The sequence below is a fragment of the Camellia sinensis genome, chromosome 3, assembly GCF_055761805.1.
Source record: "Camellia sinensis isolate YWXY chromosome 3, ASM5576180v1, whole genome shotgun sequence".
NCBI lineage: Eukaryota > Viridiplantae > Streptophyta > Magnoliopsida > Ericales > Theaceae > Camellia > Camellia sinensis.
This window is the reverse complement of record NC_138963.1, coordinates 102350759-102373489: the sequence shown is the minus strand read 5'-3', so window position 1 is coordinate 102373489 and position 22731 is coordinate 102350759. Positions and strand designations below refer to the sequence as shown.

The 22731-nt window shown below is 32.2% G+C and overlaps 1 protein-coding gene across 1 annotated transcript; it reads right to left on the bottom strand.

The window, feature by feature from the left end:
* Nucleotides 1-4138: 4138 nt before the first annotated feature.
* LOC145821728 (uncharacterized) lies at nt 4139-5060 on the bottom strand. Its single transcript, XM_082918286.1, has 4 exons — nt 5025-5060; nt 4675-4752; nt 4459-4588; nt 4139-4326 (listed from the first exon to the last, which is right to left on the bottom strand). Exons 1-4 carry the CDS (start codon nt 5058-5060, stop codon nt 4139-4141), a joined length of 432 nt encoding a protein of 143 aa, XP_082774412.1.
* Between the last annotated feature and the right edge of the window lie 17671 nt (nt 5061-22731).

The window sequence follows — 22731 nt, the reverse complement described above, 5'->3', positions numbered from 1 at the left end:
GAAGCACTGTTACTTCATTTTATCTAAGCCTTTGAGAAGTGGAATTTTGTTTTTTAAACTATTGTATGCCTTTGGACAAAAATGGGGTTTTTAAACTATTGATTAATGTCTATTGCCAATCCACCCACCTTCTTTTACTTGGGAAATAGAATGATGAAATTATTATTGACCCTTAAAGTTGTGGGCCTAAGACTCTTGCCCACAAAATCAACAATTCTCTCAATTGTTATGTTTTACAGTCAGTGACAGTTACAAATATTGTTATAACATATGAAAATGTTTTGGATAATTTAAGTTTTGAAATGACAATTAGATGACATGTTACCTACCATGGTGTCCTAGTTTCATGTTTAAATAGAATGTGTTTTTCATTCTAGTCTTTTACAAAAATCTATTAAAACTAGTTGTGAGAAAAAGAGTATGAACTCTGATAATTAATTATAAATAGTTTGTAAACCACAAGCATGATGAGTATTTGATGGTTGGAGTAATAAGCCAAAAACAATTCTAATATTTAAGTTAGTGCATATAAATTAAACATTCAATATCGAAATTATAAAAGCATAAGTGATTGTATATCTTAGTTCTGGAAGCTGAATTGTCTTATATATTTGCTTACATTGTCATTGACTGATATCTATTTGTACTTGGTGGGCAGCTATGGTGGAAGCTGCCCGAGATCGCCTAACAGCGTCTAGGAGACGTAATGTTGTAATTTTTGAAAAAATGGCTAAGAGACCTCAACGCACTCGTAAGACTAAGGATTAGGGTGGTGGAGTTAATGAACAAGACATGAATGACATAGGTGCTACTCTAGCAAAAATGGTTGAGGTTGAAAATATTGAATTGGGTGATGAATTAGGTGATGAATTAAGTGATGAATTACGTGATGAATCAATAGACATGGGTGATGAACCAAGTAATGAACCAACAGACATGGCTAACAAACCGGGTGATGCACCAACAAACATGGGCGACTATGAAAACCAATAAGCAGATGCAACTAAAAAATTTACTAAAGATCTTACTGGATCTTTTCCTAGGAGGCCCGATGATCCTTCAAGTTTGAAGAGTTTTTATTGTCACGTAGCAACAAAAATTTGGCATAATGATATAATTCATTGTCGTAGATTAATTTGTGTCATTTGGGATGTTCTAAATAAGTGCACTTTTTGACTTTTTATAAATAAAAAAAATGTGTAGAAAAGTAGAGAAAGTGGGTAGAAAAGCAGAGATGAGATATTGATTGATGTGACTCAAATAAGTGTATGTATGCAAAAAAAAAAAAAAAGTGCACTTTTTTAGTGCATGCCAAACACCTAATGTTTTAAATTTTGTTTCAACTTTACTAATTCTTTTTTTCATTCTATGTTACAGAAGCGCGAAATACTTAAATGCTTAAATCATGGTTTTAAAGTTGGTGAATGGTCATTCAACTTGGAAGAAAACGAACGGTCCAAATTTCATGGTTTTATTATGGATTCAGGGTTAATTTCTTTTGTGAGTTGCTCATATAAATTTGTAAACAAAGTTGTAGTTTCAACCTTTGTAGAAATATGACAGCTAAAGACAAACACATTTCATCTACCATTTGGTAAGATGTCACTAACCTTAGATGATGTTAGTGTAATTTTAGGAATTCCAATGATTGGTAAATCTGTCTCTTGCAAAAGTAGTATAGAGATAATTAATAACGTTTTTCATCAAGCACTATTAAAAAATATCACTAATTATTAATTTTGATAATTAATAACGTTTTTCATTCACCAAAGCAGTCAAACTTCCAAATACTATTAAAAAGTATTATTATGATAATTAATAACGTTTTTATCAAGCACTATTAAAAAATATCACTAATTATTAATTTTAACGGCAGTTTAAAAATCACTGCAAATCTGCTAGTTAAGGCTTTGAGAGTAACAGTAGATAAGGCAAATGTAGTATAGCGATCTCGGTTTTCCCTTCATTGTTTAATTGTATTCCGGACTCGATTCCGTAGATGTGTTGTTGTCTTATTCCCGTTTTCATCCTTTACTCTTTGTATATGAGTCTTGGGTCGTATTGGGCAGGTTTGAAACAGGTTGGTTGTATTTGGAAACCAAGGGTGTATTTGGAAACCAAGGGTTGATGTCCAGATTTTGGGCTTCACGCTCGAGTGGGGCTTTTGACGCTCGAGTAGACCTATTTGTATATCAGTCCGAAAAACAGCTTTTTGGATCACTTTTTCGGGTCATTCTCTCTCTCTAACTTTTCAAAGCTTATGCATGATTATACTAGATTCATCTCATTAGTAAGATACATGTACATCAATTAGATGGTGACTAATTATTGATGAATGCACCTATATATACAATGTATAGAAGACTAATGCTAATACATTGAATGTGATGGATTCATTATGAATGAATCTTAGAGATGCATTATGTATCTATTATGAATATGTAAGATACATTAATTTATCTAATGAATTCATTAATATAGAAGATACATTATGTATCATGAATGTATGAGATACATTAATCTATTTAATGAAATTTATTGAATGAATAACTTGAGAGTTTCTCACTCTAGACTACAACTTCTCTATAAAATCATCTAGATCAAGTGATCTTCTACCTTGGTCCCTTTATATAAAGTGTGGGGTTTGGCTGGCTCTTCATTTTGATTCGAAAATTATTGAGTTTGGAGCACTTTCGAAATCCTTCATCTTCTCCATTTGGTCTCTCTATTTAAGGTAGGGATAACTACTCATTTTTATGATCTTTGACATAAACTTTTAGTCATTTTGATTTAATGTTAGAGTTGAGTAATTTTGGGAGTTAGGGTTTCAAAATATATAAAGAGGGGTTTTGTTATTTTGACAAATACATATGTGTTTTGAGTCTTAAAGGAGGGTATTGATGTTTATTGTTAATATTTGAACCTTTGGGGTCAATGTTGAGAAAATAGGGAAAAGCCCTAATTTTTGATAAATTAATTTATATAATAAATTTTGGAAAGTTATGGAAATATGAAATTGAGTTGAAAATAATGAAATTGGGTAGTTATGAGATGAAACGGTGTAGTTGGATTGATTAATCACTCACCTTTGAAATTATTGATAAATTATCTGTTTAATGCATTTATTATCTGTTTAGAAATAATTGCTTTGAGCTATCGGTGGAGGATAGTCTTGATTGTTGTAGACACTGCATGATGATTAGGTGAATTAAAACTAATCGGTTGAATATGTCATTGAATATGACGGTTGGAATAATACATCGAATTTGTGTATTGATTGATCGTGTATATGATAATTGTTTATATACATTGTATTGTGTGGGAGGAGATAGGGGATGTACTCCACGGTTTGGGAGGAGATATGGGATGGACTCCTAAACCAGATTTTATTTGGGAGGAGATGAGGGATGGACTCCATTGATACATTAAATCTGTGTATCATTTATGAAGTATGAAGTGTTTTAATATGAGTTGTTATCTCATGTGAATTGTGAAGTATGGAAGTGTTTTATTATGAGTTATAATCTCATTTAAATTGTTGATATTGGAAAGGATCATGGACATACTTGTCATGGATTTGGATTGTGCTGTATGTTGGTTTATATGAGTTAAACATTTATCAAATGCTAATGTTTTAGTTATTGCTCATATTATGTTTAGCATATCTCTACTGGGCGTTGGCTCACCCTATATGGGACATCATTTTCAGGTCCAGGTGATATGCCGCCTCCAAGTATGTAGCTTGGGAGGTTGTAGAAGCTAAAGGCTTCCTTTTTGTGATTATTTTGTGTGTTACATGTAAATCAAGCCAAGGACTTATTTTGTGTTTTGAGTTAGTACTCTCTTTTTTGGTAACTAAGTGTTGGCTTGGAAAGTTGTAAGCCCGTAGGACATTTACTTTTGATGTCAACATGTAATACTTTTGTAATGAATACTCTGATAGATAGAAATATGCTTTATCCTCTTATGTCTATGCATGTCAAGAATGTGGGTTTATATTGTATTATTTTGAGGGCGTTACATGTAGCGTAGAATTTGAATTTTAATCTGAAACATACGTTAGGCTTCTGGGCCACTCAGTCACTGTCTCAGTATTTGCACAGCTCTTATACCACTCGATGTATTTGTTGACCGCTAACTAACCCAATAGTTGTTTCAATACAACCAATATCTCACTTAGTTGTACCATACTCTTCGACATGTCTACCAACAAAGAGGTTTCCTTATGTGACAACCTTCCAACATAAGAATGAACATCAAGATATTCTGTAGCAGGATTATTATGCACACCACAAACAATCATCAAGATCCAGTCATCATTTGTGGCTAATTTTTCACCCTTCAATAGAAAAGGACATTCACAAACAATCATCTTGTGTGTGTGTGCGGTTTTTTTTTTTTTTTTGGTCTTAAGTCTGTTATTTTTTCAAGCGTCCCCATACGGTCCACTTCTCTCACAAGTTAGGTTAAGTCTTCGCTTCCTACCACGAATACCACCCTTATCTAATTTCTGCATGACAATAATGAATCCATTTCTTCTCCCAACTTGATGAGCCCATCTAATTAACTCATCTCGACTCTTGAATATCTGAATAAATAAATTAAACTAATCAATTATTGCACATAAAAAGAACAAAAAAAGGTACATTATTTGTAAAACAATCAAAGACTCACCTCATGAGTGACAAATTCATTACTATAATCCATTACAAATTTTGAATCAACCTTACTGCCTCTAGTTGAAGCATCACCCTGAAAACACAGGTCAATGTAATTTAAAAATTGAAAAAATTATGTTCGGTTGAACAGTGCCAAAACTAATGGTTTTGTTCGGTTCAACAGTATCGACTATCTTCATAATTGTTCGGAGCCTATATATTGAATTAAATGTATTTGTTTAGTACTATGTTACTGAATATAATCTTAACATTCGGCAAACCAGTATCGAACAGATCGAACAAAACAAACACGATTGAAAACGACCGAGAATGTTAATGCAAGACAAATAAACTTATCAATGGAACGCTAGCCACACCAGAATTATTGTCATTGTCCTCCATTACTCTACAATGTGAAATAATAGATGAAGAGTATATATTGTACTTCAACAATTGGTAATTAACAGGTTATGATGGTTTTTGATGGTTTATGAGGGTTTATGATAGTAATGAAGATAATACATTCAGGTTTTAAACTAGTTATTTGTTGGTTATGAAGAGTACAGGTTTAGGGTTTAGAAAGGTAGAATAGGTATAGCTAGAGCTGGAGCTGGAGGTAGAGGTGTCCAATAATGTAGAACGTTAGTTCTCATTTGGTAGACATGTATGTTCTATGAAATGATATCTTTTAATATAATTTTATTTTAGGATATAATCATAATAAAAAAATTGAGAAATTCAAAAAAATTAAACAAAAAAAAAGCTATAAAATTACAAAGAGACAAAAAAAGTTACAAAACTACTAAATTAACCCATATACAAATAAAAAGTCAAAAAAGCATCATTTCTAAGTGGAGGACAATTTTGTCTTTCTAAACTAAAAAGGCAAAAAAATTAAATAAAAATACCAAAGAGTCTCAAGCTAAAAAAGTTAAAAAAATAAAAAAACTAATTAAAAAAATCAAAACCAAACGACTCTTTAATTTGTTTATTTGTAGATGGTATATGCAGTGGCCTTTGATGGCAGAGAAAGAGACAGAAAGAATCACTGGTTTGATTTGAATTTTTTAGGTTAAGTTTTTTGAAATTTGAGTTTTTTAATTTTCGTATTTTTTTGTTTTTAGTGAATATTTTAAAAATTTTAAACATTTTTTTTACTTTTTTAAATGCACCTTACTTAGATGTGTCTAAAAAGTAAAAAAATTGTGAAAAAATATTTTAAAAAATTAAGAAATGCATAAAAATATAAAAAATATACTAAATTCTTTTATTTTTTTTGTATTTTTAGTATTTAGTAAATTTTTAAAAGATTTTTTTTATAATTTTTTTACTTTTTAGATGTATTTATGTTAGATATGTCAAAAATAAAAAATTTACATAAAATATTAAAAAAATTTAATAAAAATAAAAAAATACGAAAAATAAGAATTTAAAATTTTTAAAAATTACTTTTAAAAAATAGAAACCAAGCAAAGTGGATAGTACTCGGAAGTTTGACTGCTTTAGTGTTGGCTTGCTTTGGGCTTCGATTGCTGAGAGAGAGAGAGAGTAGTATTTGGAAGTTTGACTGCTTTGGTGAATGATTGTTGGATGGCTTTGAGACAGCTGGGCACAGCACCGAAAGGGGGCATATTACCACCTGTTGCCATACAACTTTCCCAACTTTACTTTTTGTTGTTTCCAAAATCATATTTTCATATTTTAGTTATACATTTCAAATGATAAGGTCTTTCATTGAGGCGTTGTTTGAGAAGTATTAAAATAATTAAATAAATACGAAAGGATAAAATAAATTAATTTATTAATTAATTTAATTAATAAAATAAAATATCATATTTAAATTATAATTATTTTATTTTTTTCCTTATAATTATTACATCTAAATTAAAAAAGTCAAAAAAATTTCAAAAGGAACTAATTTAGTCAAGTTAAATTAATCAAAAATCAAAAAAAAAAAAATGGCAAAATTAACTCTTGTCAAACGAAAGCTAAAAGAATTAGTACTGTTTAGTACAACTTATAGAGTTATTTATAATTTTTTATTTTATTTTTTATTTTGGGAGTTTGTATTATTCTATTTGATATAATTTTTACAGAACTTATATGTAGGTTCTAATAAGTGGATTTATTATTTAATTAATCTTATGATAATTAATAACGTTTTTCATCAAGCATTATTAAAAAATATCACTAATTATTAATTTCAACGGCAGTTTAAAAATTTTGTCACAACATATGTCACCAATTATAAGCTTTAGCAACAATTTTAAAAAATTATCACAAAAGAGTAATTAATTTTAAATTTTTAGCGACAGTTTGAAAAATTCGTCATAGAAAAATATCACTAATTGTAAGTTTTAGTAATAATTTATAAAAATTGTAACAAAAAAAGTTACTAATTGATAATTTTTAGCGATATATGCAAAAAATTGTCACAAAAAATTATTTTTAAGGACGATTTTACTAAAGCTTATTCTTAATAAGACTTGATGAGAATGAAGTTCAACTATTATGACCTATTGGTAATTTATCTTAATTTATACTTATAATTTATAAGGCAAAAATAACTTAAATAAGTTGAAAGTTTTGATTATCTGAAAGTTAAAAATTTGATGCTATTAGTTTCTATTTTTTATTATCAACTTTTAATTTTAAAAAAAAATTAACCAAACATTAAATTGTTTTGGGGGGCAAAGATAGTGAGAAAATAATTTTAGTTATATATCCGTCATTAAGGAGATTATTTCATTTATGTGACTATGTGGTTGATCTTGTCTCCCTAAATCTATCATGATAAAAACGAAAATCAAAAATCAAACAATTATTCGTTTTTCACACAACTTTCCAACTTTACTTTTGTTGTTTTTAAATTGTTCTTTTATATATATATATATATATATAAGAGTTTAATTGGTAAAAAGTTTATTATTGTGGGCCATATATTATTTAATTCAATTTTATTTTATTTTTTTTTTATGATAAGAATCAGCGTTGAAAAGTTATTGATGTCAAAAAGAGTTGTTGAAAAATTAGTAAAAAAAATTACCACCGGCGGTGGTTAATAATAATGACGTAGACAGATAGATGAATAAATAAGTAACGCATTACAGTTAAACAAATAATGAGATAAATAGATTATATGTGTACACCAATAAGTAATAATTTTTCTTTGACCACAAATTTTTGAGTGCTCATACAAAACCAATCTTATAATTAACTACAAAAATAATTTTAATCATATTCATATTTGATGATGAATAGGTCATTAAAAGTGACTAAGGCCTTTCTTGGTTTGTATTTCAGGAAAAGATATATATATATATATATATATATCAGAATTTTCTTTAAAAAAAATAAAGGCTAGTTTGATAAAAATTTACATCAAAAATATTATTTTAAATTTTTAAAAATTATTTCTAATCTACCAAAAAATAAAATTATATAAAAATGAAAGTAATTTTTATCTTTTTATTTCTTTCACCAAATTAATTTTTAATTTTTAAAAAAAATTCTAAAACAAATTTTCAAAAACCAAACTAAACGTGGCCTAAATTCCTTTAAATTACTGATATTGTTTAGTTCTATGATGAATTTCATCTTTTTTGACTTATTGTTATGAATAGGTCTAACAAATTCTATTTTTCTATACACCCTTTCAATTTTACTTTTGTTGTTTTAAAATTGGCTTTTTTTATATTTATGAATTGGTCCAATGTTAGAACACCCTGTAATAAAATTCTTACAAAATTAACAAGATGATACGAAGAATTCGAAGGAATAACAACACATAAATCATATATCATTATATATATATATATATATATATTATTAAAAGTAATATTTTTCTCATATTTAGGTGGCATATTACAAGGGCTTTTTTTTTTTTAAAGAGAGCCACGTCAATATGTATTTTCTTAATTACATAGAGTTCTACATAAACTCAAACTTAATTTAAATTATACTAATTTTACCTATTTTATATGGATTCTATTTAACATATATTTCTTTTCCATATATTTTTCATAGTAAATGAAGATAATCCACAAAGTCAATACCAATTTTACATTTCACGTTTTTTTTCTTAATTCTTTCAACGGTATTATGATTTTTTTTAATACTAAATGGCCTTCTTTTTTTATTTTTTTTCCTTATTTTCCTTTGTATTATTCTATACCTAATACTAATTCTATATTATGGACTTGTCATTCAAATTTTTATAGTGATTGTATATATGAAATTATACTTGGTTTCTAACATTATTTTATATAATCCCAAATCATAGGAGAAAAAACCTGCACAACGATAATACTCTCAAGAAACCTCTAAAGTTTAGATTTACTGCTTAAGTTACTTTTTTCATTGTTAAACAATAAGTTCTTTTATATTTTGACATCATATTGCAGATGATTAATCATTTCACACACTGAGATATATCTATTGTTTGGATGTTTTTATTATTTTTTGCTTTTTAGGTTTAGATATTATTATGTGATTCTTTCTTGGTTAGTCGTTATTGAATTTCTTTATATAGTTGATATTTTAATTTAATTAAGAAAGTTTATTTTACAATCTTATAATTTAATATATATATATATATATTATAAAATCATTATAAGATAATCCAACTACAACATATTTATATTTAATTTTTTAATAAATTTTATATAATTTCTATCTTAACATATTTTTATTTTCCAAATGAATATAAAAGAAAATTAAATAGTTAAAATTACTTTTAATTTTATGTTACTTAGGACTGGTTTGGGGTGTTTGAAAAAAGCTAAAAATCTAAAAAGTTATTACAAAAATTAAAAAGTGATCACTATTCAAAAATATACATATAAAAAAAAAAAATTCCCCAAAAAAGGTACAAGCCAACATCATGGATAAACGTAACACAAACACAGTAGTCTAAAGTGACGGTGAGTTTGAAAAGAGGGTGCACACAGCACAATGTTGTTCGGCCCGTAGGGGCTTACTACAGGTCTTTTTTTTTTTTATAATTTGAACCGTTCAAGGTGTAGAACTTGTCGAATATTATTTACTTGTAAAAAATCACTTTGATCGGATATCGATAACTATATGATCAATTCAGTTTTATATAGAGAAAAAAAAAGACGGTGCACAAAGTAACGGTTGACAAAACACTAATCCGATCAGATAGCTATTGATATCCGATCAACGTAATTTTTTACAAACATACAGTACTCGATGAGTTGTACGTATTGATGGTTCTAATTATCAAAACGGGACACGTAATAGACCTCCACGGGCCGAACAGCACCATCCTATGGAAACAGCACCGTAGGCAAGTTTTTCTTATATCACTTGTTGCCACCGTATTGTCTTCCTGTACCATCACTGTCAATACATATTTATATATGTAGGGGTAAAAATGTAATTTTGTTATTTTATATAATATTTTAATACATATTTTTTCGTAAAAAGACAAAAATTATCCCAAAAAAGAATTTTTTTCCTCTACTTTTCAGTCCAAAAAATTAAAAAATATACTTATTTAGGACATCTCAAAAATTCAAAAAGTGCACTTAATTCTCCTAATTTGACTATTATTTTTAATATCAAAATGAGTATTCTTTTTACTATTTTATAATTTAATAAATATCATAAAAACTTATTATATAATAATTACACTTTATAATATGATAGAACTAAAATTATCAAAATACACAAATAATTTAACTAAAATTAATATATATAAATATTCATGCAACAATTTTATGGAACGATAACGCCAATATTATCAAAATAAAAAATTAAAATCATACTTTAATTTGAATTTGAATTTGAATTTTAATGAAAATGAAAATTATTCTTTTATAACACACATTATACCATTAAATATTTTTTAAAAAAATAAATAACACGTACATTGCATGGTTCAACTGCTAGTATATTATTAAAAGTTTGTTCTTAATTTTTCTCTCTATTATGTGGCACATCTCTCTTATTTTTCTTTTTTTATTTAAATGCCACATCAACATATCATTTTGCCAAAATTATTTTTAAAATTTGATATTTAAAACACTTTACTAATAAACAAAACAATTATAAATACTAAAAACACTTTACTAATTAATTTTTTTTATACTTTTTCACTTTTTTAAAATAAAATATTAAAATTATTTCTTATTTTTATGTCTATCTTATTTATAATATTATTAATTATATTGAATTTCTCAAATAATTAGAATCACTTTTAATTTTATAACAATTATTTCTAATATCAAGTTATAATTTAATATCATATAAATTTATTATACGTATTTATATTTATTTAAGTTACATTTTTGAAGCACAAAAGGTTAAAATTAAATGAATGTTTATTTTATTGTGTTATAATTTAATGTAATTTAAAATTATTATGTATAATTATTTAATTTATATTTTTATAGTATGATAGAGCTAAAATTTTAAAATATACATAAATAATTTATTTAAAATTATTATATGTGTTATTTAAATACTATTTTTATAAAATGATAGAACTAAGATTATTAAAATAAATAAATAAAAGTACTGTTTATCTTTATTTTTTTCTCCCTCCTATATAGTACATCTCTCTTTTTTAATTAAAATTCCAGATCAATATACCCTTACCAAAATTTTTTCTAAAATTTAATATTTAAAAGATTTCTACTTAATCTAAATTACCCAAGAACAAAACTTAATAGAATTATACATACTAAAAATATTTTACCAATTAATTTTATTCTACTTTTTTCACTTTTTTTATGAAATATTAAAAATATTTATTTTTATGATATATATATATATATATGTAAGTTACATTTATGTAACACAATAGAGCCAAAATTATTAAAATGCGCATAAATAATTTATTTAAAATTAGTATATATGTTGATTTAAGTAAAGCTTTTATGAAACGATACAACTACAATTATTAAAATAAATAATTATAATTATTATTTAAATTTTAAATTATTACTTCTTTTTTTTTTGCAATTTAACGAATATTTTAAATATTTTATATATTCAAAATATAAATAACTTAACTAAATTTTATAGAAGAAAAAATATATTTTAAAACAAATATGTTTAGGGTTAGCTACTAGTTTGATATTGGGGTTCCTGCTGTGCCTTTGAGGCCTGTTAGGGGCGTGTTCCGAATCTTTTTCGATAATCCGAACCGTTGATATTGTAAGATTCATCGAATAGATCATTCATGCAAAAAATCAAGTAAATTAGACATTGGTACCCTCATAATAAGAGCACATTTGTTTTTCAAAAAATAAATGATTAACATGATTTTAACAATTTTTTAAAACAATTAGGACTTGATCATGGGGTTATAGATATCCAATTAACTTGATTTTTATGTAAATGATATACTCGACAAACCTTATAATATGAATAGTTCAAATTATCAAAATACAGTCAAAAAATGCCTCTATGGGACCTCACAACAGGGCTGCTGTGCCATAAGGCACAGTAGCAACCCTCAGTCCGATAACTAAAGACCAAATACGTAAAACTCTCGCCACACCTAAAATCAAGTAGGACGAGACAATTCAAGACAATAAAGAGAATGAACATTTGCAAACAAAAAAATAAAAATAAAAACAAAACAACAACATACCCACTGCTATTTAGTGTGGATTATATTAAACTTCACATTATTATTGCACTCTAAAATTTAATAAATAATAATTAGGTGATAGAAAAAAGGTCATGCTAATGACATTTTTAAGAATTTTTGTGGGACATATCGTTGGGGTTTCCGCATGGTCGAAGTGGTTGTCAAGATGTCACATGGATGAGCTGAGATGCCAAAATATGGTGCGACCATATCGGAATTAAAAATATTCGAATAGAGGATAAAAATTCTAGACAATTTGAAGCTCTCTATTTGGATAGAGATGAGACTCTTAAGAGAGTTCATCCTAATTTGGATTATAGGAGTACAAGATAGATGATATCCTTAGGGGATAGGGTCCTATGAAGTGATACTTCTAGAGGATGAAGGCACTGCGAACTATAAAAGTAAAGCACCCTGTGGATTTGAGGTATGCTTTTACTCGTGAATTGTTTACTTGATTCGATATCTTAGTTGACTAACTTGAGTGTCGGAGTACCCCTGGGTGGATAAGCCACCGTGGTGTTTGTTATCTTCTTGTGTGCAGGTGTTAGGTTTTTCTATTCTTCTGTGTGCTCTACAGCTAAGTTCCTTAGATTTTAGCTTGTGAGGTCAAAAATCAGTACCCACAATTTTGGCGCTGTTTGTGGGAACTTATTAAGAATAGATGATCAATATCAAACAAAGAGAACAAGTCAGAGATAACAAAGTCAATGAGGAAGAGGAGCACGCAGGTCTCGGCGGCGGAGAAGGGGAGGAAGACTGTGATAAAGTACAAGAAGTGAATCCAGGAGCAAACAATGCTGCCAAAGGCCGCAAAGGCCTAGGGAAGTGTAATGAAGGAGACGGGAACAGTCCCCCGAGGAATACTACAATGAGGGTGACTTCTTGGTGTGGAAGGATTAGTGCTTACGGAGGGACAATGAGGTGGCAGACAAGTTAACTGACATACAGTCGATGGGGAACTTTATGATGTCAAGCAAGGTAAGGCAACTAACATTGTCGATGCTAGCAACACTGTCAGTCACTGCAAAAGCCGGTATCCAGCCAACAAGACAGATTATGGCACAACACAATGAAAGAAGGGTCGTGAACTCACCACGGCAATCCCAGTAGGTTGGAAGAGTGGAACCTCCGAAGGCAAGGATTGAAGAGATTGAAGTCAGTGAACAGTAGGGCAATAAGGCGATCAAATGAAGACTTGTGTGATTACCTTCAAAGGAAAAGGAATGCAGCCGAGGTGACATCCATTGCACAGCCAAAGTCACCATTCTCGGTGAAGTTGGATGCTTTTGAAGCACCAAAAAGGTTTAGTATGTTGAGGTTCTAGGTATATGATGGCAAGTCCGATACTAATCTTCATATCAGCTTATATCTAAATGCTATGTCTTTGTGGAACGGGAACGGCCCGCTATTGTGTAAGGTGTTCCCTTCGACTTTGGGAGAAATAGCATCGGATTGGTTCCTAAAGTTGCCAAAAGGGTCAGTCAAGAACTAGAAAAGTTTGGCCGAAATGTTTGTGGCCCGATTTGTAACCAACAGCATATTGTAGCACTCTATGCTTCCTGTTATATTATAACTATATTTGACTCTTTATTTATCTTGATTGAGAACCTTCTTAGTTGATACTTGAGCATTGGTTGAGGTATTATCATAGTGGTTGGGTGAGATTGAATCAGAAACTTCAAATTCAAATAATTGTTATTGAGTAGTTTTCACTTTTTCATAATTTTCTCTCTCTATGCTTTGAATCTTGATGTAAGGCTAGAACCATTGGAAAGCTTTCTTCTGGGGCTTCAATTTGGGCACAAGAATGACCCTAAACGGAGTCTGGACAAGAGAGTTATACCTGTTCGAATTTTGAGTTTCTATGTTGGAAGCATGCTCGCTCGAGCGAACTGCACGATTTTTAGAGATTTTGGGAGCTTTTTTCCTACGCTCGAGCCAAGCTTCTTTCGCTCGAGCGACTAGGTCGCTGACAGACATTATAAAGTGACTTTTTGGCCCTAAAACTTTATTTTTCTCCCTCTCTTCTCCTCTCATCCTCCAAACCCAAAACCCTAACCTTCCAAACTCTTGATTTCTCTTCTTTTTATCTAAGATTCACCCCAAATCTTTTAAGAGTGTTGAAGAGCAATTATAGATCAAGACTTCTATTGATTGTTTTATGATTTCATTGGAGTTTCAAGTTGGGTCTTCATCTTTAGCTTCAAATCTTGAGGTAGGGATTTCTTTGCTCTTTTTCAATACCTCATCTATAGATAGATATGTGGTAGATTTTATTGCATAAAAATCATATCCATTATGGATTTATTTGAAAGTCATGAAAGGGGATCCAGGGTTTGTTATTTGTGAATGAGATTCTTAAATTGATTGTTGTTTGGATTAATTGGGGAGTAATCTTAACATGTTTATGTTAAAAAGGGAGAAAAAACCCTAATTTAATGTTTTGACTTGGTGAATTAAAATGGGGTAAAGTTGAATAATGTTTGTAAATTGTTATTATGGTTTGTGTAAATGTGTTAATAGCTCAAAGGGAGAATTGACCATGGCATTGGAATTATTTTGGATTGATCTTATTAAGTTGAGTTGGGTTGTGGCTTTGATATCCATGGATTTAGTTTTGTGATATGAAAAGAATGGATCAGGGATAAATAGTGGAGTAAGTTAACTTGGAAAATAAGAGAATTGACTTTTGAAAAGAAAGAAGGAAATCATAACACTATGTGAATTCCAGAAATGAACTTGAGGTTGGATTATGAATATTTTAATTTTACTATTGTTGTTGTTGGATTTAAAATCTCATGAGAGTTGGATTATTATAATACGTGTGTTTTTTGGGTGAATAATAATACGTGTGTTGAGTACATACATTTAGTGGTTTTATCCTTGGTCATTGGTGGATGATGACATGGTTGTGTTGAATAATTTATGTGTATGCATTACACTTGTATTAGTTGTACTTTGTCATGTTGTGATGATTGGTAGCGTCTACTACGTTGACAATGAGGGGTACCATTACCTTCCAGCTATCACTTGAAAAATTGGTTGCGCTTAGAATGAGAGGTACCAATACCTTCCAGCTAGCACCTAGAGAACTTGGTAGATGTACCATTACCTTCCAGCCAATGTTTGGTAAATTGGCATTTCGTTATGGAAAGGTGTATCCTTGGCTTACCATGCTTAAGGTAGGTAGAGCAGAGCTTATTTTTTTATTATTATCTCAGTGTACCTTTGTATATCATGCGTTATGATGGTTACAGTTCAAGAAGGCCGAGTTGTGTCATATATTGAGTAGATAATTATTGGGTGCTTATTGCTTTTGTTTTTCGTGTTAGATGTACATATATTTATTTGAACGTATTGGAAAATGATGTATGCCATGTGTTGAGTTCGTAAATGATGCGAAGGAAGTCAGAGATTTATGAACATGTTTCAAACTTCAAAATAAAATAGTTGTTATGAGATATCTTGAAATGGGAAATGAAAAGGAAATGTGAACTGTTTGTATTGTTGAAGGAATTGAATAATTTTTGGAAAAATACTTATGTAAATATTCTTTGGTTATAAACCGTCACATTATTTATATAGTATGAGACTAGTATTCATGATCATAGTTATCTGTATGTTATTATTATTTAGGATCATGTTGAGACCCTACTGGACTACATGTTCATCCCACATTGCTAATCCTTTTTCAGGTGAATATCGAAAAGTGTTTCAAGGTCATGGATCTTCTTTATCTGTTGGCCACAGGGCCTTTTATTTGTGGGCGAAATGCCATTGATATAAAAGGGTTAAACCCATTCTCTTAATTTAAACGATATAAGCCTACGGGCAATTTATTTAATTATAACTCCTATTGCATTCATATTGTATTCAAATGAGAGAATCTTTATTCATGTGTTCTTGTAAATGTAAAGAGTTTCCTCACGTTATCTCTGAAATTGAATTTATAATAATGGTTTGGTAATAGAATCCGAGTAATAAAAAGCGAGGCATGACAGCCATTAAGGGTGGACTCACTGTTGGCTCTGAAGATTGACAATGGTGAAAGCCATAGAGCCTACCCTAGGAGATATTATGAGGTTTACAACTGAATTTCGAGATGTAACTAGGAGTTAGCTGTTGTCTCATTCAAGAACGACCTGGAAAATGACTGTCCATTTCGGCAATCTTTGGCGAAGACCCTCCTGAAAACCATTGAGGATCTAATGGCGAGAATCGAGACGTATGCCAGGTTGCAAGAGGATAAGAGGTCGAAACTAGGGAGTCCAACCAAGCAAAAGAAAAGGAATAGCTCGCCCAAAAGAAACTGGAATGGAGCTGACAATGACAACGGGGAGTTGAGATTAAAGGCAATGCAGGCTATTAGTACCGTCTTCAAGATCCCAATTTATAGGATCTTGGAGAGGATTAGAAACTGGTCTTATTACAGGCCAATGCAGAGGGTCCCAGGGGAATCTATGGGAAGATTTCACAACAAGTCTTGTGCTTACCATAATGAGAATAGGCACATGACCCAAGGATGTCGGGTGTTGAAGCAACACCAGGAAGACCTTGTCAGGGAAGGGCATGTGAGAGATCTAGTTGACGAAGAGAAGACAAGAGAAGAGTAGGTTAAGTTGGCTCAGGCACTAGCATGAGTGCCACCTCCACCATCCACTGTGTAACACCTTGAAATAATAACAATAACCCATCTCATAACATTCCTTACAATTGATCAATAACATCATATTTAATATTCCATTCGTAATCCTTGATCACACAAAAGATGACATATGCATGTATACATTCATAAATTCTAGATCCTGAATCTATAGCATATGACATGTGTACATGAATTGAATTAAAAGGATAGTCTAGTAATTTTATGCCCTAATGGCTACATATTTCCAAGTCAATGCTTGGATACAACAAAATGAGTTCGACTCAATACAATTAAAGTCCAATGTTTGTACAAAAATAATTACATCAAATAAATAGAATGAAGTCCTTGGCTCCAAATCCTCCCAAGTTATATCCTTGGTGAAGGCATATCATCAGCGCCTAAAAGTTGTTTTCCACATAGGGTGAGCTAAAGTCTATTAGAGATACTTTAACACAATATATGGATCTTAATGAAGTCATAAGGTGGATGCATATGCAAGCCAATTATCAAACGTTTTACATTTCCATCTCAAAACAATGCAATGCCAGATTATATATCAATTCATGAAATAATCTTTCATATCAGAAAATAGGGCAGTGGATACAAAACACTAGAAATCTCTAAGTACATGTCTGCTGGTAAGCTATACAAGCATTACCAAAACCATTTTACTGATACTAACCGGAAGGATCGGCACCTAACTGCGCGGGTTTTTTGACTTTCACCAAGGACACACAGGCCAACATAATAACCACAACCTCACCCCCTAACTAGATTCACCAAGATATTCACCCATTTTTCTCAAAACAATACATTTTCAATGTTAAAGTATAAAACAATGCTCAATGCAAGATATATGAATAATTAGTTTCAATTCACATAATCCTCATGTAATTTCTACAACAATCAAAGTTATCATCCACCGATAGCCCAAAATAGATATTCTATTCAACATATAATTTCCAACAAAAGATATAATCTCATCATTTTCAAAATGGGAGTGATATTACATAGCCAACTCCACCATCATCATCAACATACACATTCATTCCATTCTTTCAAAATGCAACATCATTTCCCTTCTCTTCCACAAACCAAATATCCATAATTTTAGAACAAAAACCCCTTTTACTTTCAAAAATTAAATTTAAGTAAAGAAATCCACCATTTTAACATATCTCAACCATAAAACACATCTCTACAACCTTACTTAAGAACCCATTTGAAAACCCCTCTTTTACATTTCAAATCTAACCCTAGGTTCAACCCAAAAACTCCAAATCACTAGATTCTTTCAATGGACAAATAACTAAGGTAAAAATCATACAAAAGGTTGAAGAAATCCCTACCTCAAGATTTAGAAGACAGAGAAAGCAAGGTTTGAAGTTTGGCAGAGCCAAAAATGAGTTTCTCTCTGATTAGAATGAAGCTTTAGACGAGTTCTACATTTTTCTCCAAAGAGCAATGGTGGAGAAATCAATGGGTGAGGGTGTATTTGAGGTTTTCAGCAAGAACTAAAGAGAAAGAGAGTGAGTAAAGAACTAGGGTTTTGAACTATTTTAGAGAGAGAGAGAGAGAGAGAGAGAGCAAATTAAAAGTGATTCAAAAATCCCTTTTCCCCGAACTAATATACGCGCAAACTGCTCGAGCGACCAAAACACCACTCGAGCGTCAGACACAATAAGTGACACCGCTTGAGTGACCAAAAACACAGCTCGAGTGCACAATGACCCCCTCCCAAAAGCTTAGACCTATAAAATATCGCTCGAGCGCAAGAAAGGCCGCTCGAGTGAACAAGAAGAAAACTAGACAACAACTCTTTGAAAGACTAACCCCCAACCTGTTCCAAATACAACAATAACTCCTAAACAACAAACTCAACTAGCAACAAGATGAAAATAAAATGAACAATAATTAAGGATATGGATTCCTGGATTCAAAAGCAAGATATGGGTCGGATCTAAACCGGAATCTTTATATGCCGCACCTTGGGTCGAAGAACTTTAGGTCATTAATGCGATCCATTCAAAGGTGAGTGCAAATGAGATCATAGGGGAGACGTAGAGAGTGAAACACTTATAGCATGTGTTTCAAGTTCAGCAGAAGAAACCCCGGACTAAGGGATGTTGGGGACCAATGACCACTTTCACAGATGAAGACTTAAATGTCGTCCAGAACCCACATAACAATGCACTGGTGGTTACCCTCATAATCAAAGGATGTCATGTAAAGAGGGTTCTGATTGACTAAAGCAGTTCTTGTGATATCATGTATGTCAAGTGTTACAAAGAACTCAACCTTCATAAAGATGATTTAGAGCCATCCGATATTCCGATGGTCGGATTCAATGAAACACTGACATGGACACTAGTGTCCATGAGTCTATATGTGTAGACAGGGACAAAGACCATAACGATGGTGTTCACCGCGATCGATATCCCTTCACCGTACAATGTCATCCTGGGGAGACCCTGGTTACATGTGATGAAGGCTGTTCCTTTAACATTACACCAGTTGTTACAATTCCCAACTAAGTTTAGGATAGAAGAAGTCAGGAGAGATCAAGTGCAGGCAAAAAATTGTTCCATGAAAACAATAAAGCACAGCTGTAGTGTCTGAGAAGCACAGATCGCAGAGGTAGATGAAGGAGACCAAAAGATCTTGGAAGATGTTGGCAAGGAGCTAGCAAACATGAGTCAAGAGCCACTCAAGTAGACCCTGGTAAACGAATGTGATAAAATAACAATCATTCCTTCTCAGTTCTAGGTTACCTAAGGTGGAGGAAAAAAGTTGGAAGTTTTTCTATGAGAGAACATGGAGGTATTTGCATGGACTCCATACGAGATACCGGAGATCAGCCCTATGGTCACTTGCCACAAACTAAATGTAGACAAATCAACAAAACCAGTAATCCAGAGAGCCAGAAGTCCAACTTTGGTCTACGTAGAGGTAGTGGAAAAAAAGGTGGAGAAGTTGCTAAAAGCCCAAGCTATCCGGGAAATCCACTACCCGACTTGGTTGTCCAACATGGTGCCGGGTAAGAAGAAAAATGGAAAGTGAATGGTCTATGTGGACTTCACGAACCTAAATAAGGCCTATCAAAAAGACTACTTCCCATTGCCTAATACAGACCATTACAGGGCATGATGAGTTTCTTAGACACATATCGAGGTTACTGCCAGATCAGGATGTACGGGCCAAACGAGGAGAAAAATGCCTCCATCATTCCAAAGGGATGCTATTGCTACAGAGTCATACTATTTGGATTAAAGAATGCAGGGTAACATACCAAAGACTTGTGACCAAGATGCTTAAACACCTGATTAGTAAGACAGTGGAGGTTTAAATTGACGACATGGTCATGAAAAGAAAAAATCATCAAATTATTTAGCTGACCTTAAAGAAGTGTTCGACATCTTGAGGGCATTTCGACTTTGGCTGAACACCTCGAAATGTGCTCTTGGGGTAAGATCAGGCAAGCTCTTAGGATACCTAGTGACAAGAAAGGGAACTGAAGCAAGTCCTGACCAGATCAAGACCATACTTAATCTGAAGAGCCCGATGACAGCGAATGAAGTTCAGATTTTGACTAACAAGGTTGCAGCCTTGAATAGGTTCATCAACCACAATTCTGATAAGTGTAGACCATTCTTCCAGCTACTAAAGAAAGACATGGACTTCATATGGACAGAAGCTTGCAAGGTTGCCTTGGCCAACTTGAAGAAATACCCGACCTCCCCACCCTTGTTATCAACTCCAATTCTAGGTAAGGAGTTGTTTTTGTATTTGGCAATTTTAGACTACTCAGTGAGGCTAGTGGTAGTTCAAGAGGATAAAAGAGATCAGAAGGCAGTTTACTAGAGACGAGATATTTGCCTTTGAAGAAACTAACACTTGCCTTGGTGATGGTGCAAAGGAATTGAACCATTACTTCCAAACTCATAAGATCATAGTGCTAACTGAGCACCCATTGAAGTATTTGTTAAAGCATGGAGATTTGTCAGGAATGATAACACGATGGGCTATCGTTCTAGGTCAATATGATATACAATACAAACTAAGGACATTAACCAAAGGGCAACTCTTGGCCAATTTTGTTGCTGAGTTTACATTAAACATGATGCCAAGGCCTAAGCACGTGAGCCTCAGCTTGGGGGTGGTAAAAGAATCAGAAGAAAGGGAACATAAATAGTAGTCCAAACCCCAAGGCCAGCAAACAGTAAGGGAACCCAAAAGGAAAATTCCGAGAAGCCAAACCCATGCAGCATCCACATTGACAATTCATTTCGCTTCTTTGTCGACGAAAGTTCAAATTGGCAATAAGCGATGGCAGAAATGGTCCTGATCTCACCAGATGGATAGATATTGGACCAATTGATCAGATTGGGATTTAAAGCCTCAAACAATGAGGTGGAATACGAGGCATTGATCGCTGGTTTGAAGCCAGCAGCAATAGTTGAGATCGATAAGGTGGTTGTCTACTATGACTCCCAACTCATCGTAAACCAGATGATGAGCGAGTATGTTGTCCAATATGAAGAATGATGGCTTATGAAATAAGTCATCCAACTGTTAACCCAGTTTAGAAGTTGTCAACTTTAGCAAGTTTGCCAAGAAGACAATAGCCATTAAGTCAAATTTCCCTAAGACCATCATAGTGGATTACTTGTCAGGCCCAAGTGTCGAGCCCTTGATCACGGAGTACGAAGTGATGTGCGTTGAGCTAGGTCCAAGCTGGATGGACCCTCTTGTTAAGTTCATAATAGATGGCAAATTACCAAAAGATAAAAAGGAGGAGTACAAGGTTAGACTTAGATCGGCAAGATTTAGCTTGTTGGCCAAGGGCCATCTCTATAGAAGATCCTTTATAGGACCACTACTGTGATGTGTGCACCCTGCCCAAGTAGAAGACTTTTTGTTTGAGATCCACGAAAGAGTTTGTAGCAGTCATGTAAGGGGCCAATCATTGGCCCACAAAACTATCTCATAAGGGCATAGGTAGCCTTATATGCAGAAAGATGTAGAAGCATACATTAAAAAATGTGAGAAGTGCCAATGGTACGTACCTCTGATACATCAACCAACTGAGGACCTGAATCCAGTGTCCAATCCTTGGCCATTTGCCCAATGAGGCACAGATTTGATTAGACAATTGCCCAAAGCTACTGGCCAAAGAAAATTCCTCTTGGTGGCAACTGATTACTTCACAAAATGGGTAGAGGCTCAGTCATTAGCCAAAATTTGGGATGTTGATGTAAAGAACTTTATCTAGAGGAATATCATCACATGGTTTGGGATTCTGAGAGCCATTGTGGCGGACATGTGACGCCCAAAAATTGAGAACATCAGATAATATATTAACCATTAAATACAGGGTTTATCTAAGGTTACAAGAGTAGGAAACATCACTAATGAGTCCTTTGGATAATAACCAAGCAAGATCCCAAGAAGGTCGGAGGAGTCAAAATAGCCTCCCTTCAAAGTCCAACTACCTTAGATAGCAAAGCTATCCTTTTGACAGATCTTGACAAGGTACTAACACAAGGCCTACATGAGTTGACGGGGTATGAGGATAGGTTACAAATGTTATATATATACAAATTACAAATCATGTCTTAGATACAACATGGGATCTATCACTTAAAACCTCAAACACGTTTACAACTAGTTTCTAATCCTCCTAGGGGTGGCCGTACGTCCTCAAATGCTTCAGCTTTGCCTTCGACCGGTCTAATAGTCTTCAATACCTGGCATAAAACGCCATGAGCTTTGAATGCCCAGTAAACGCACACACACCTTGTCCC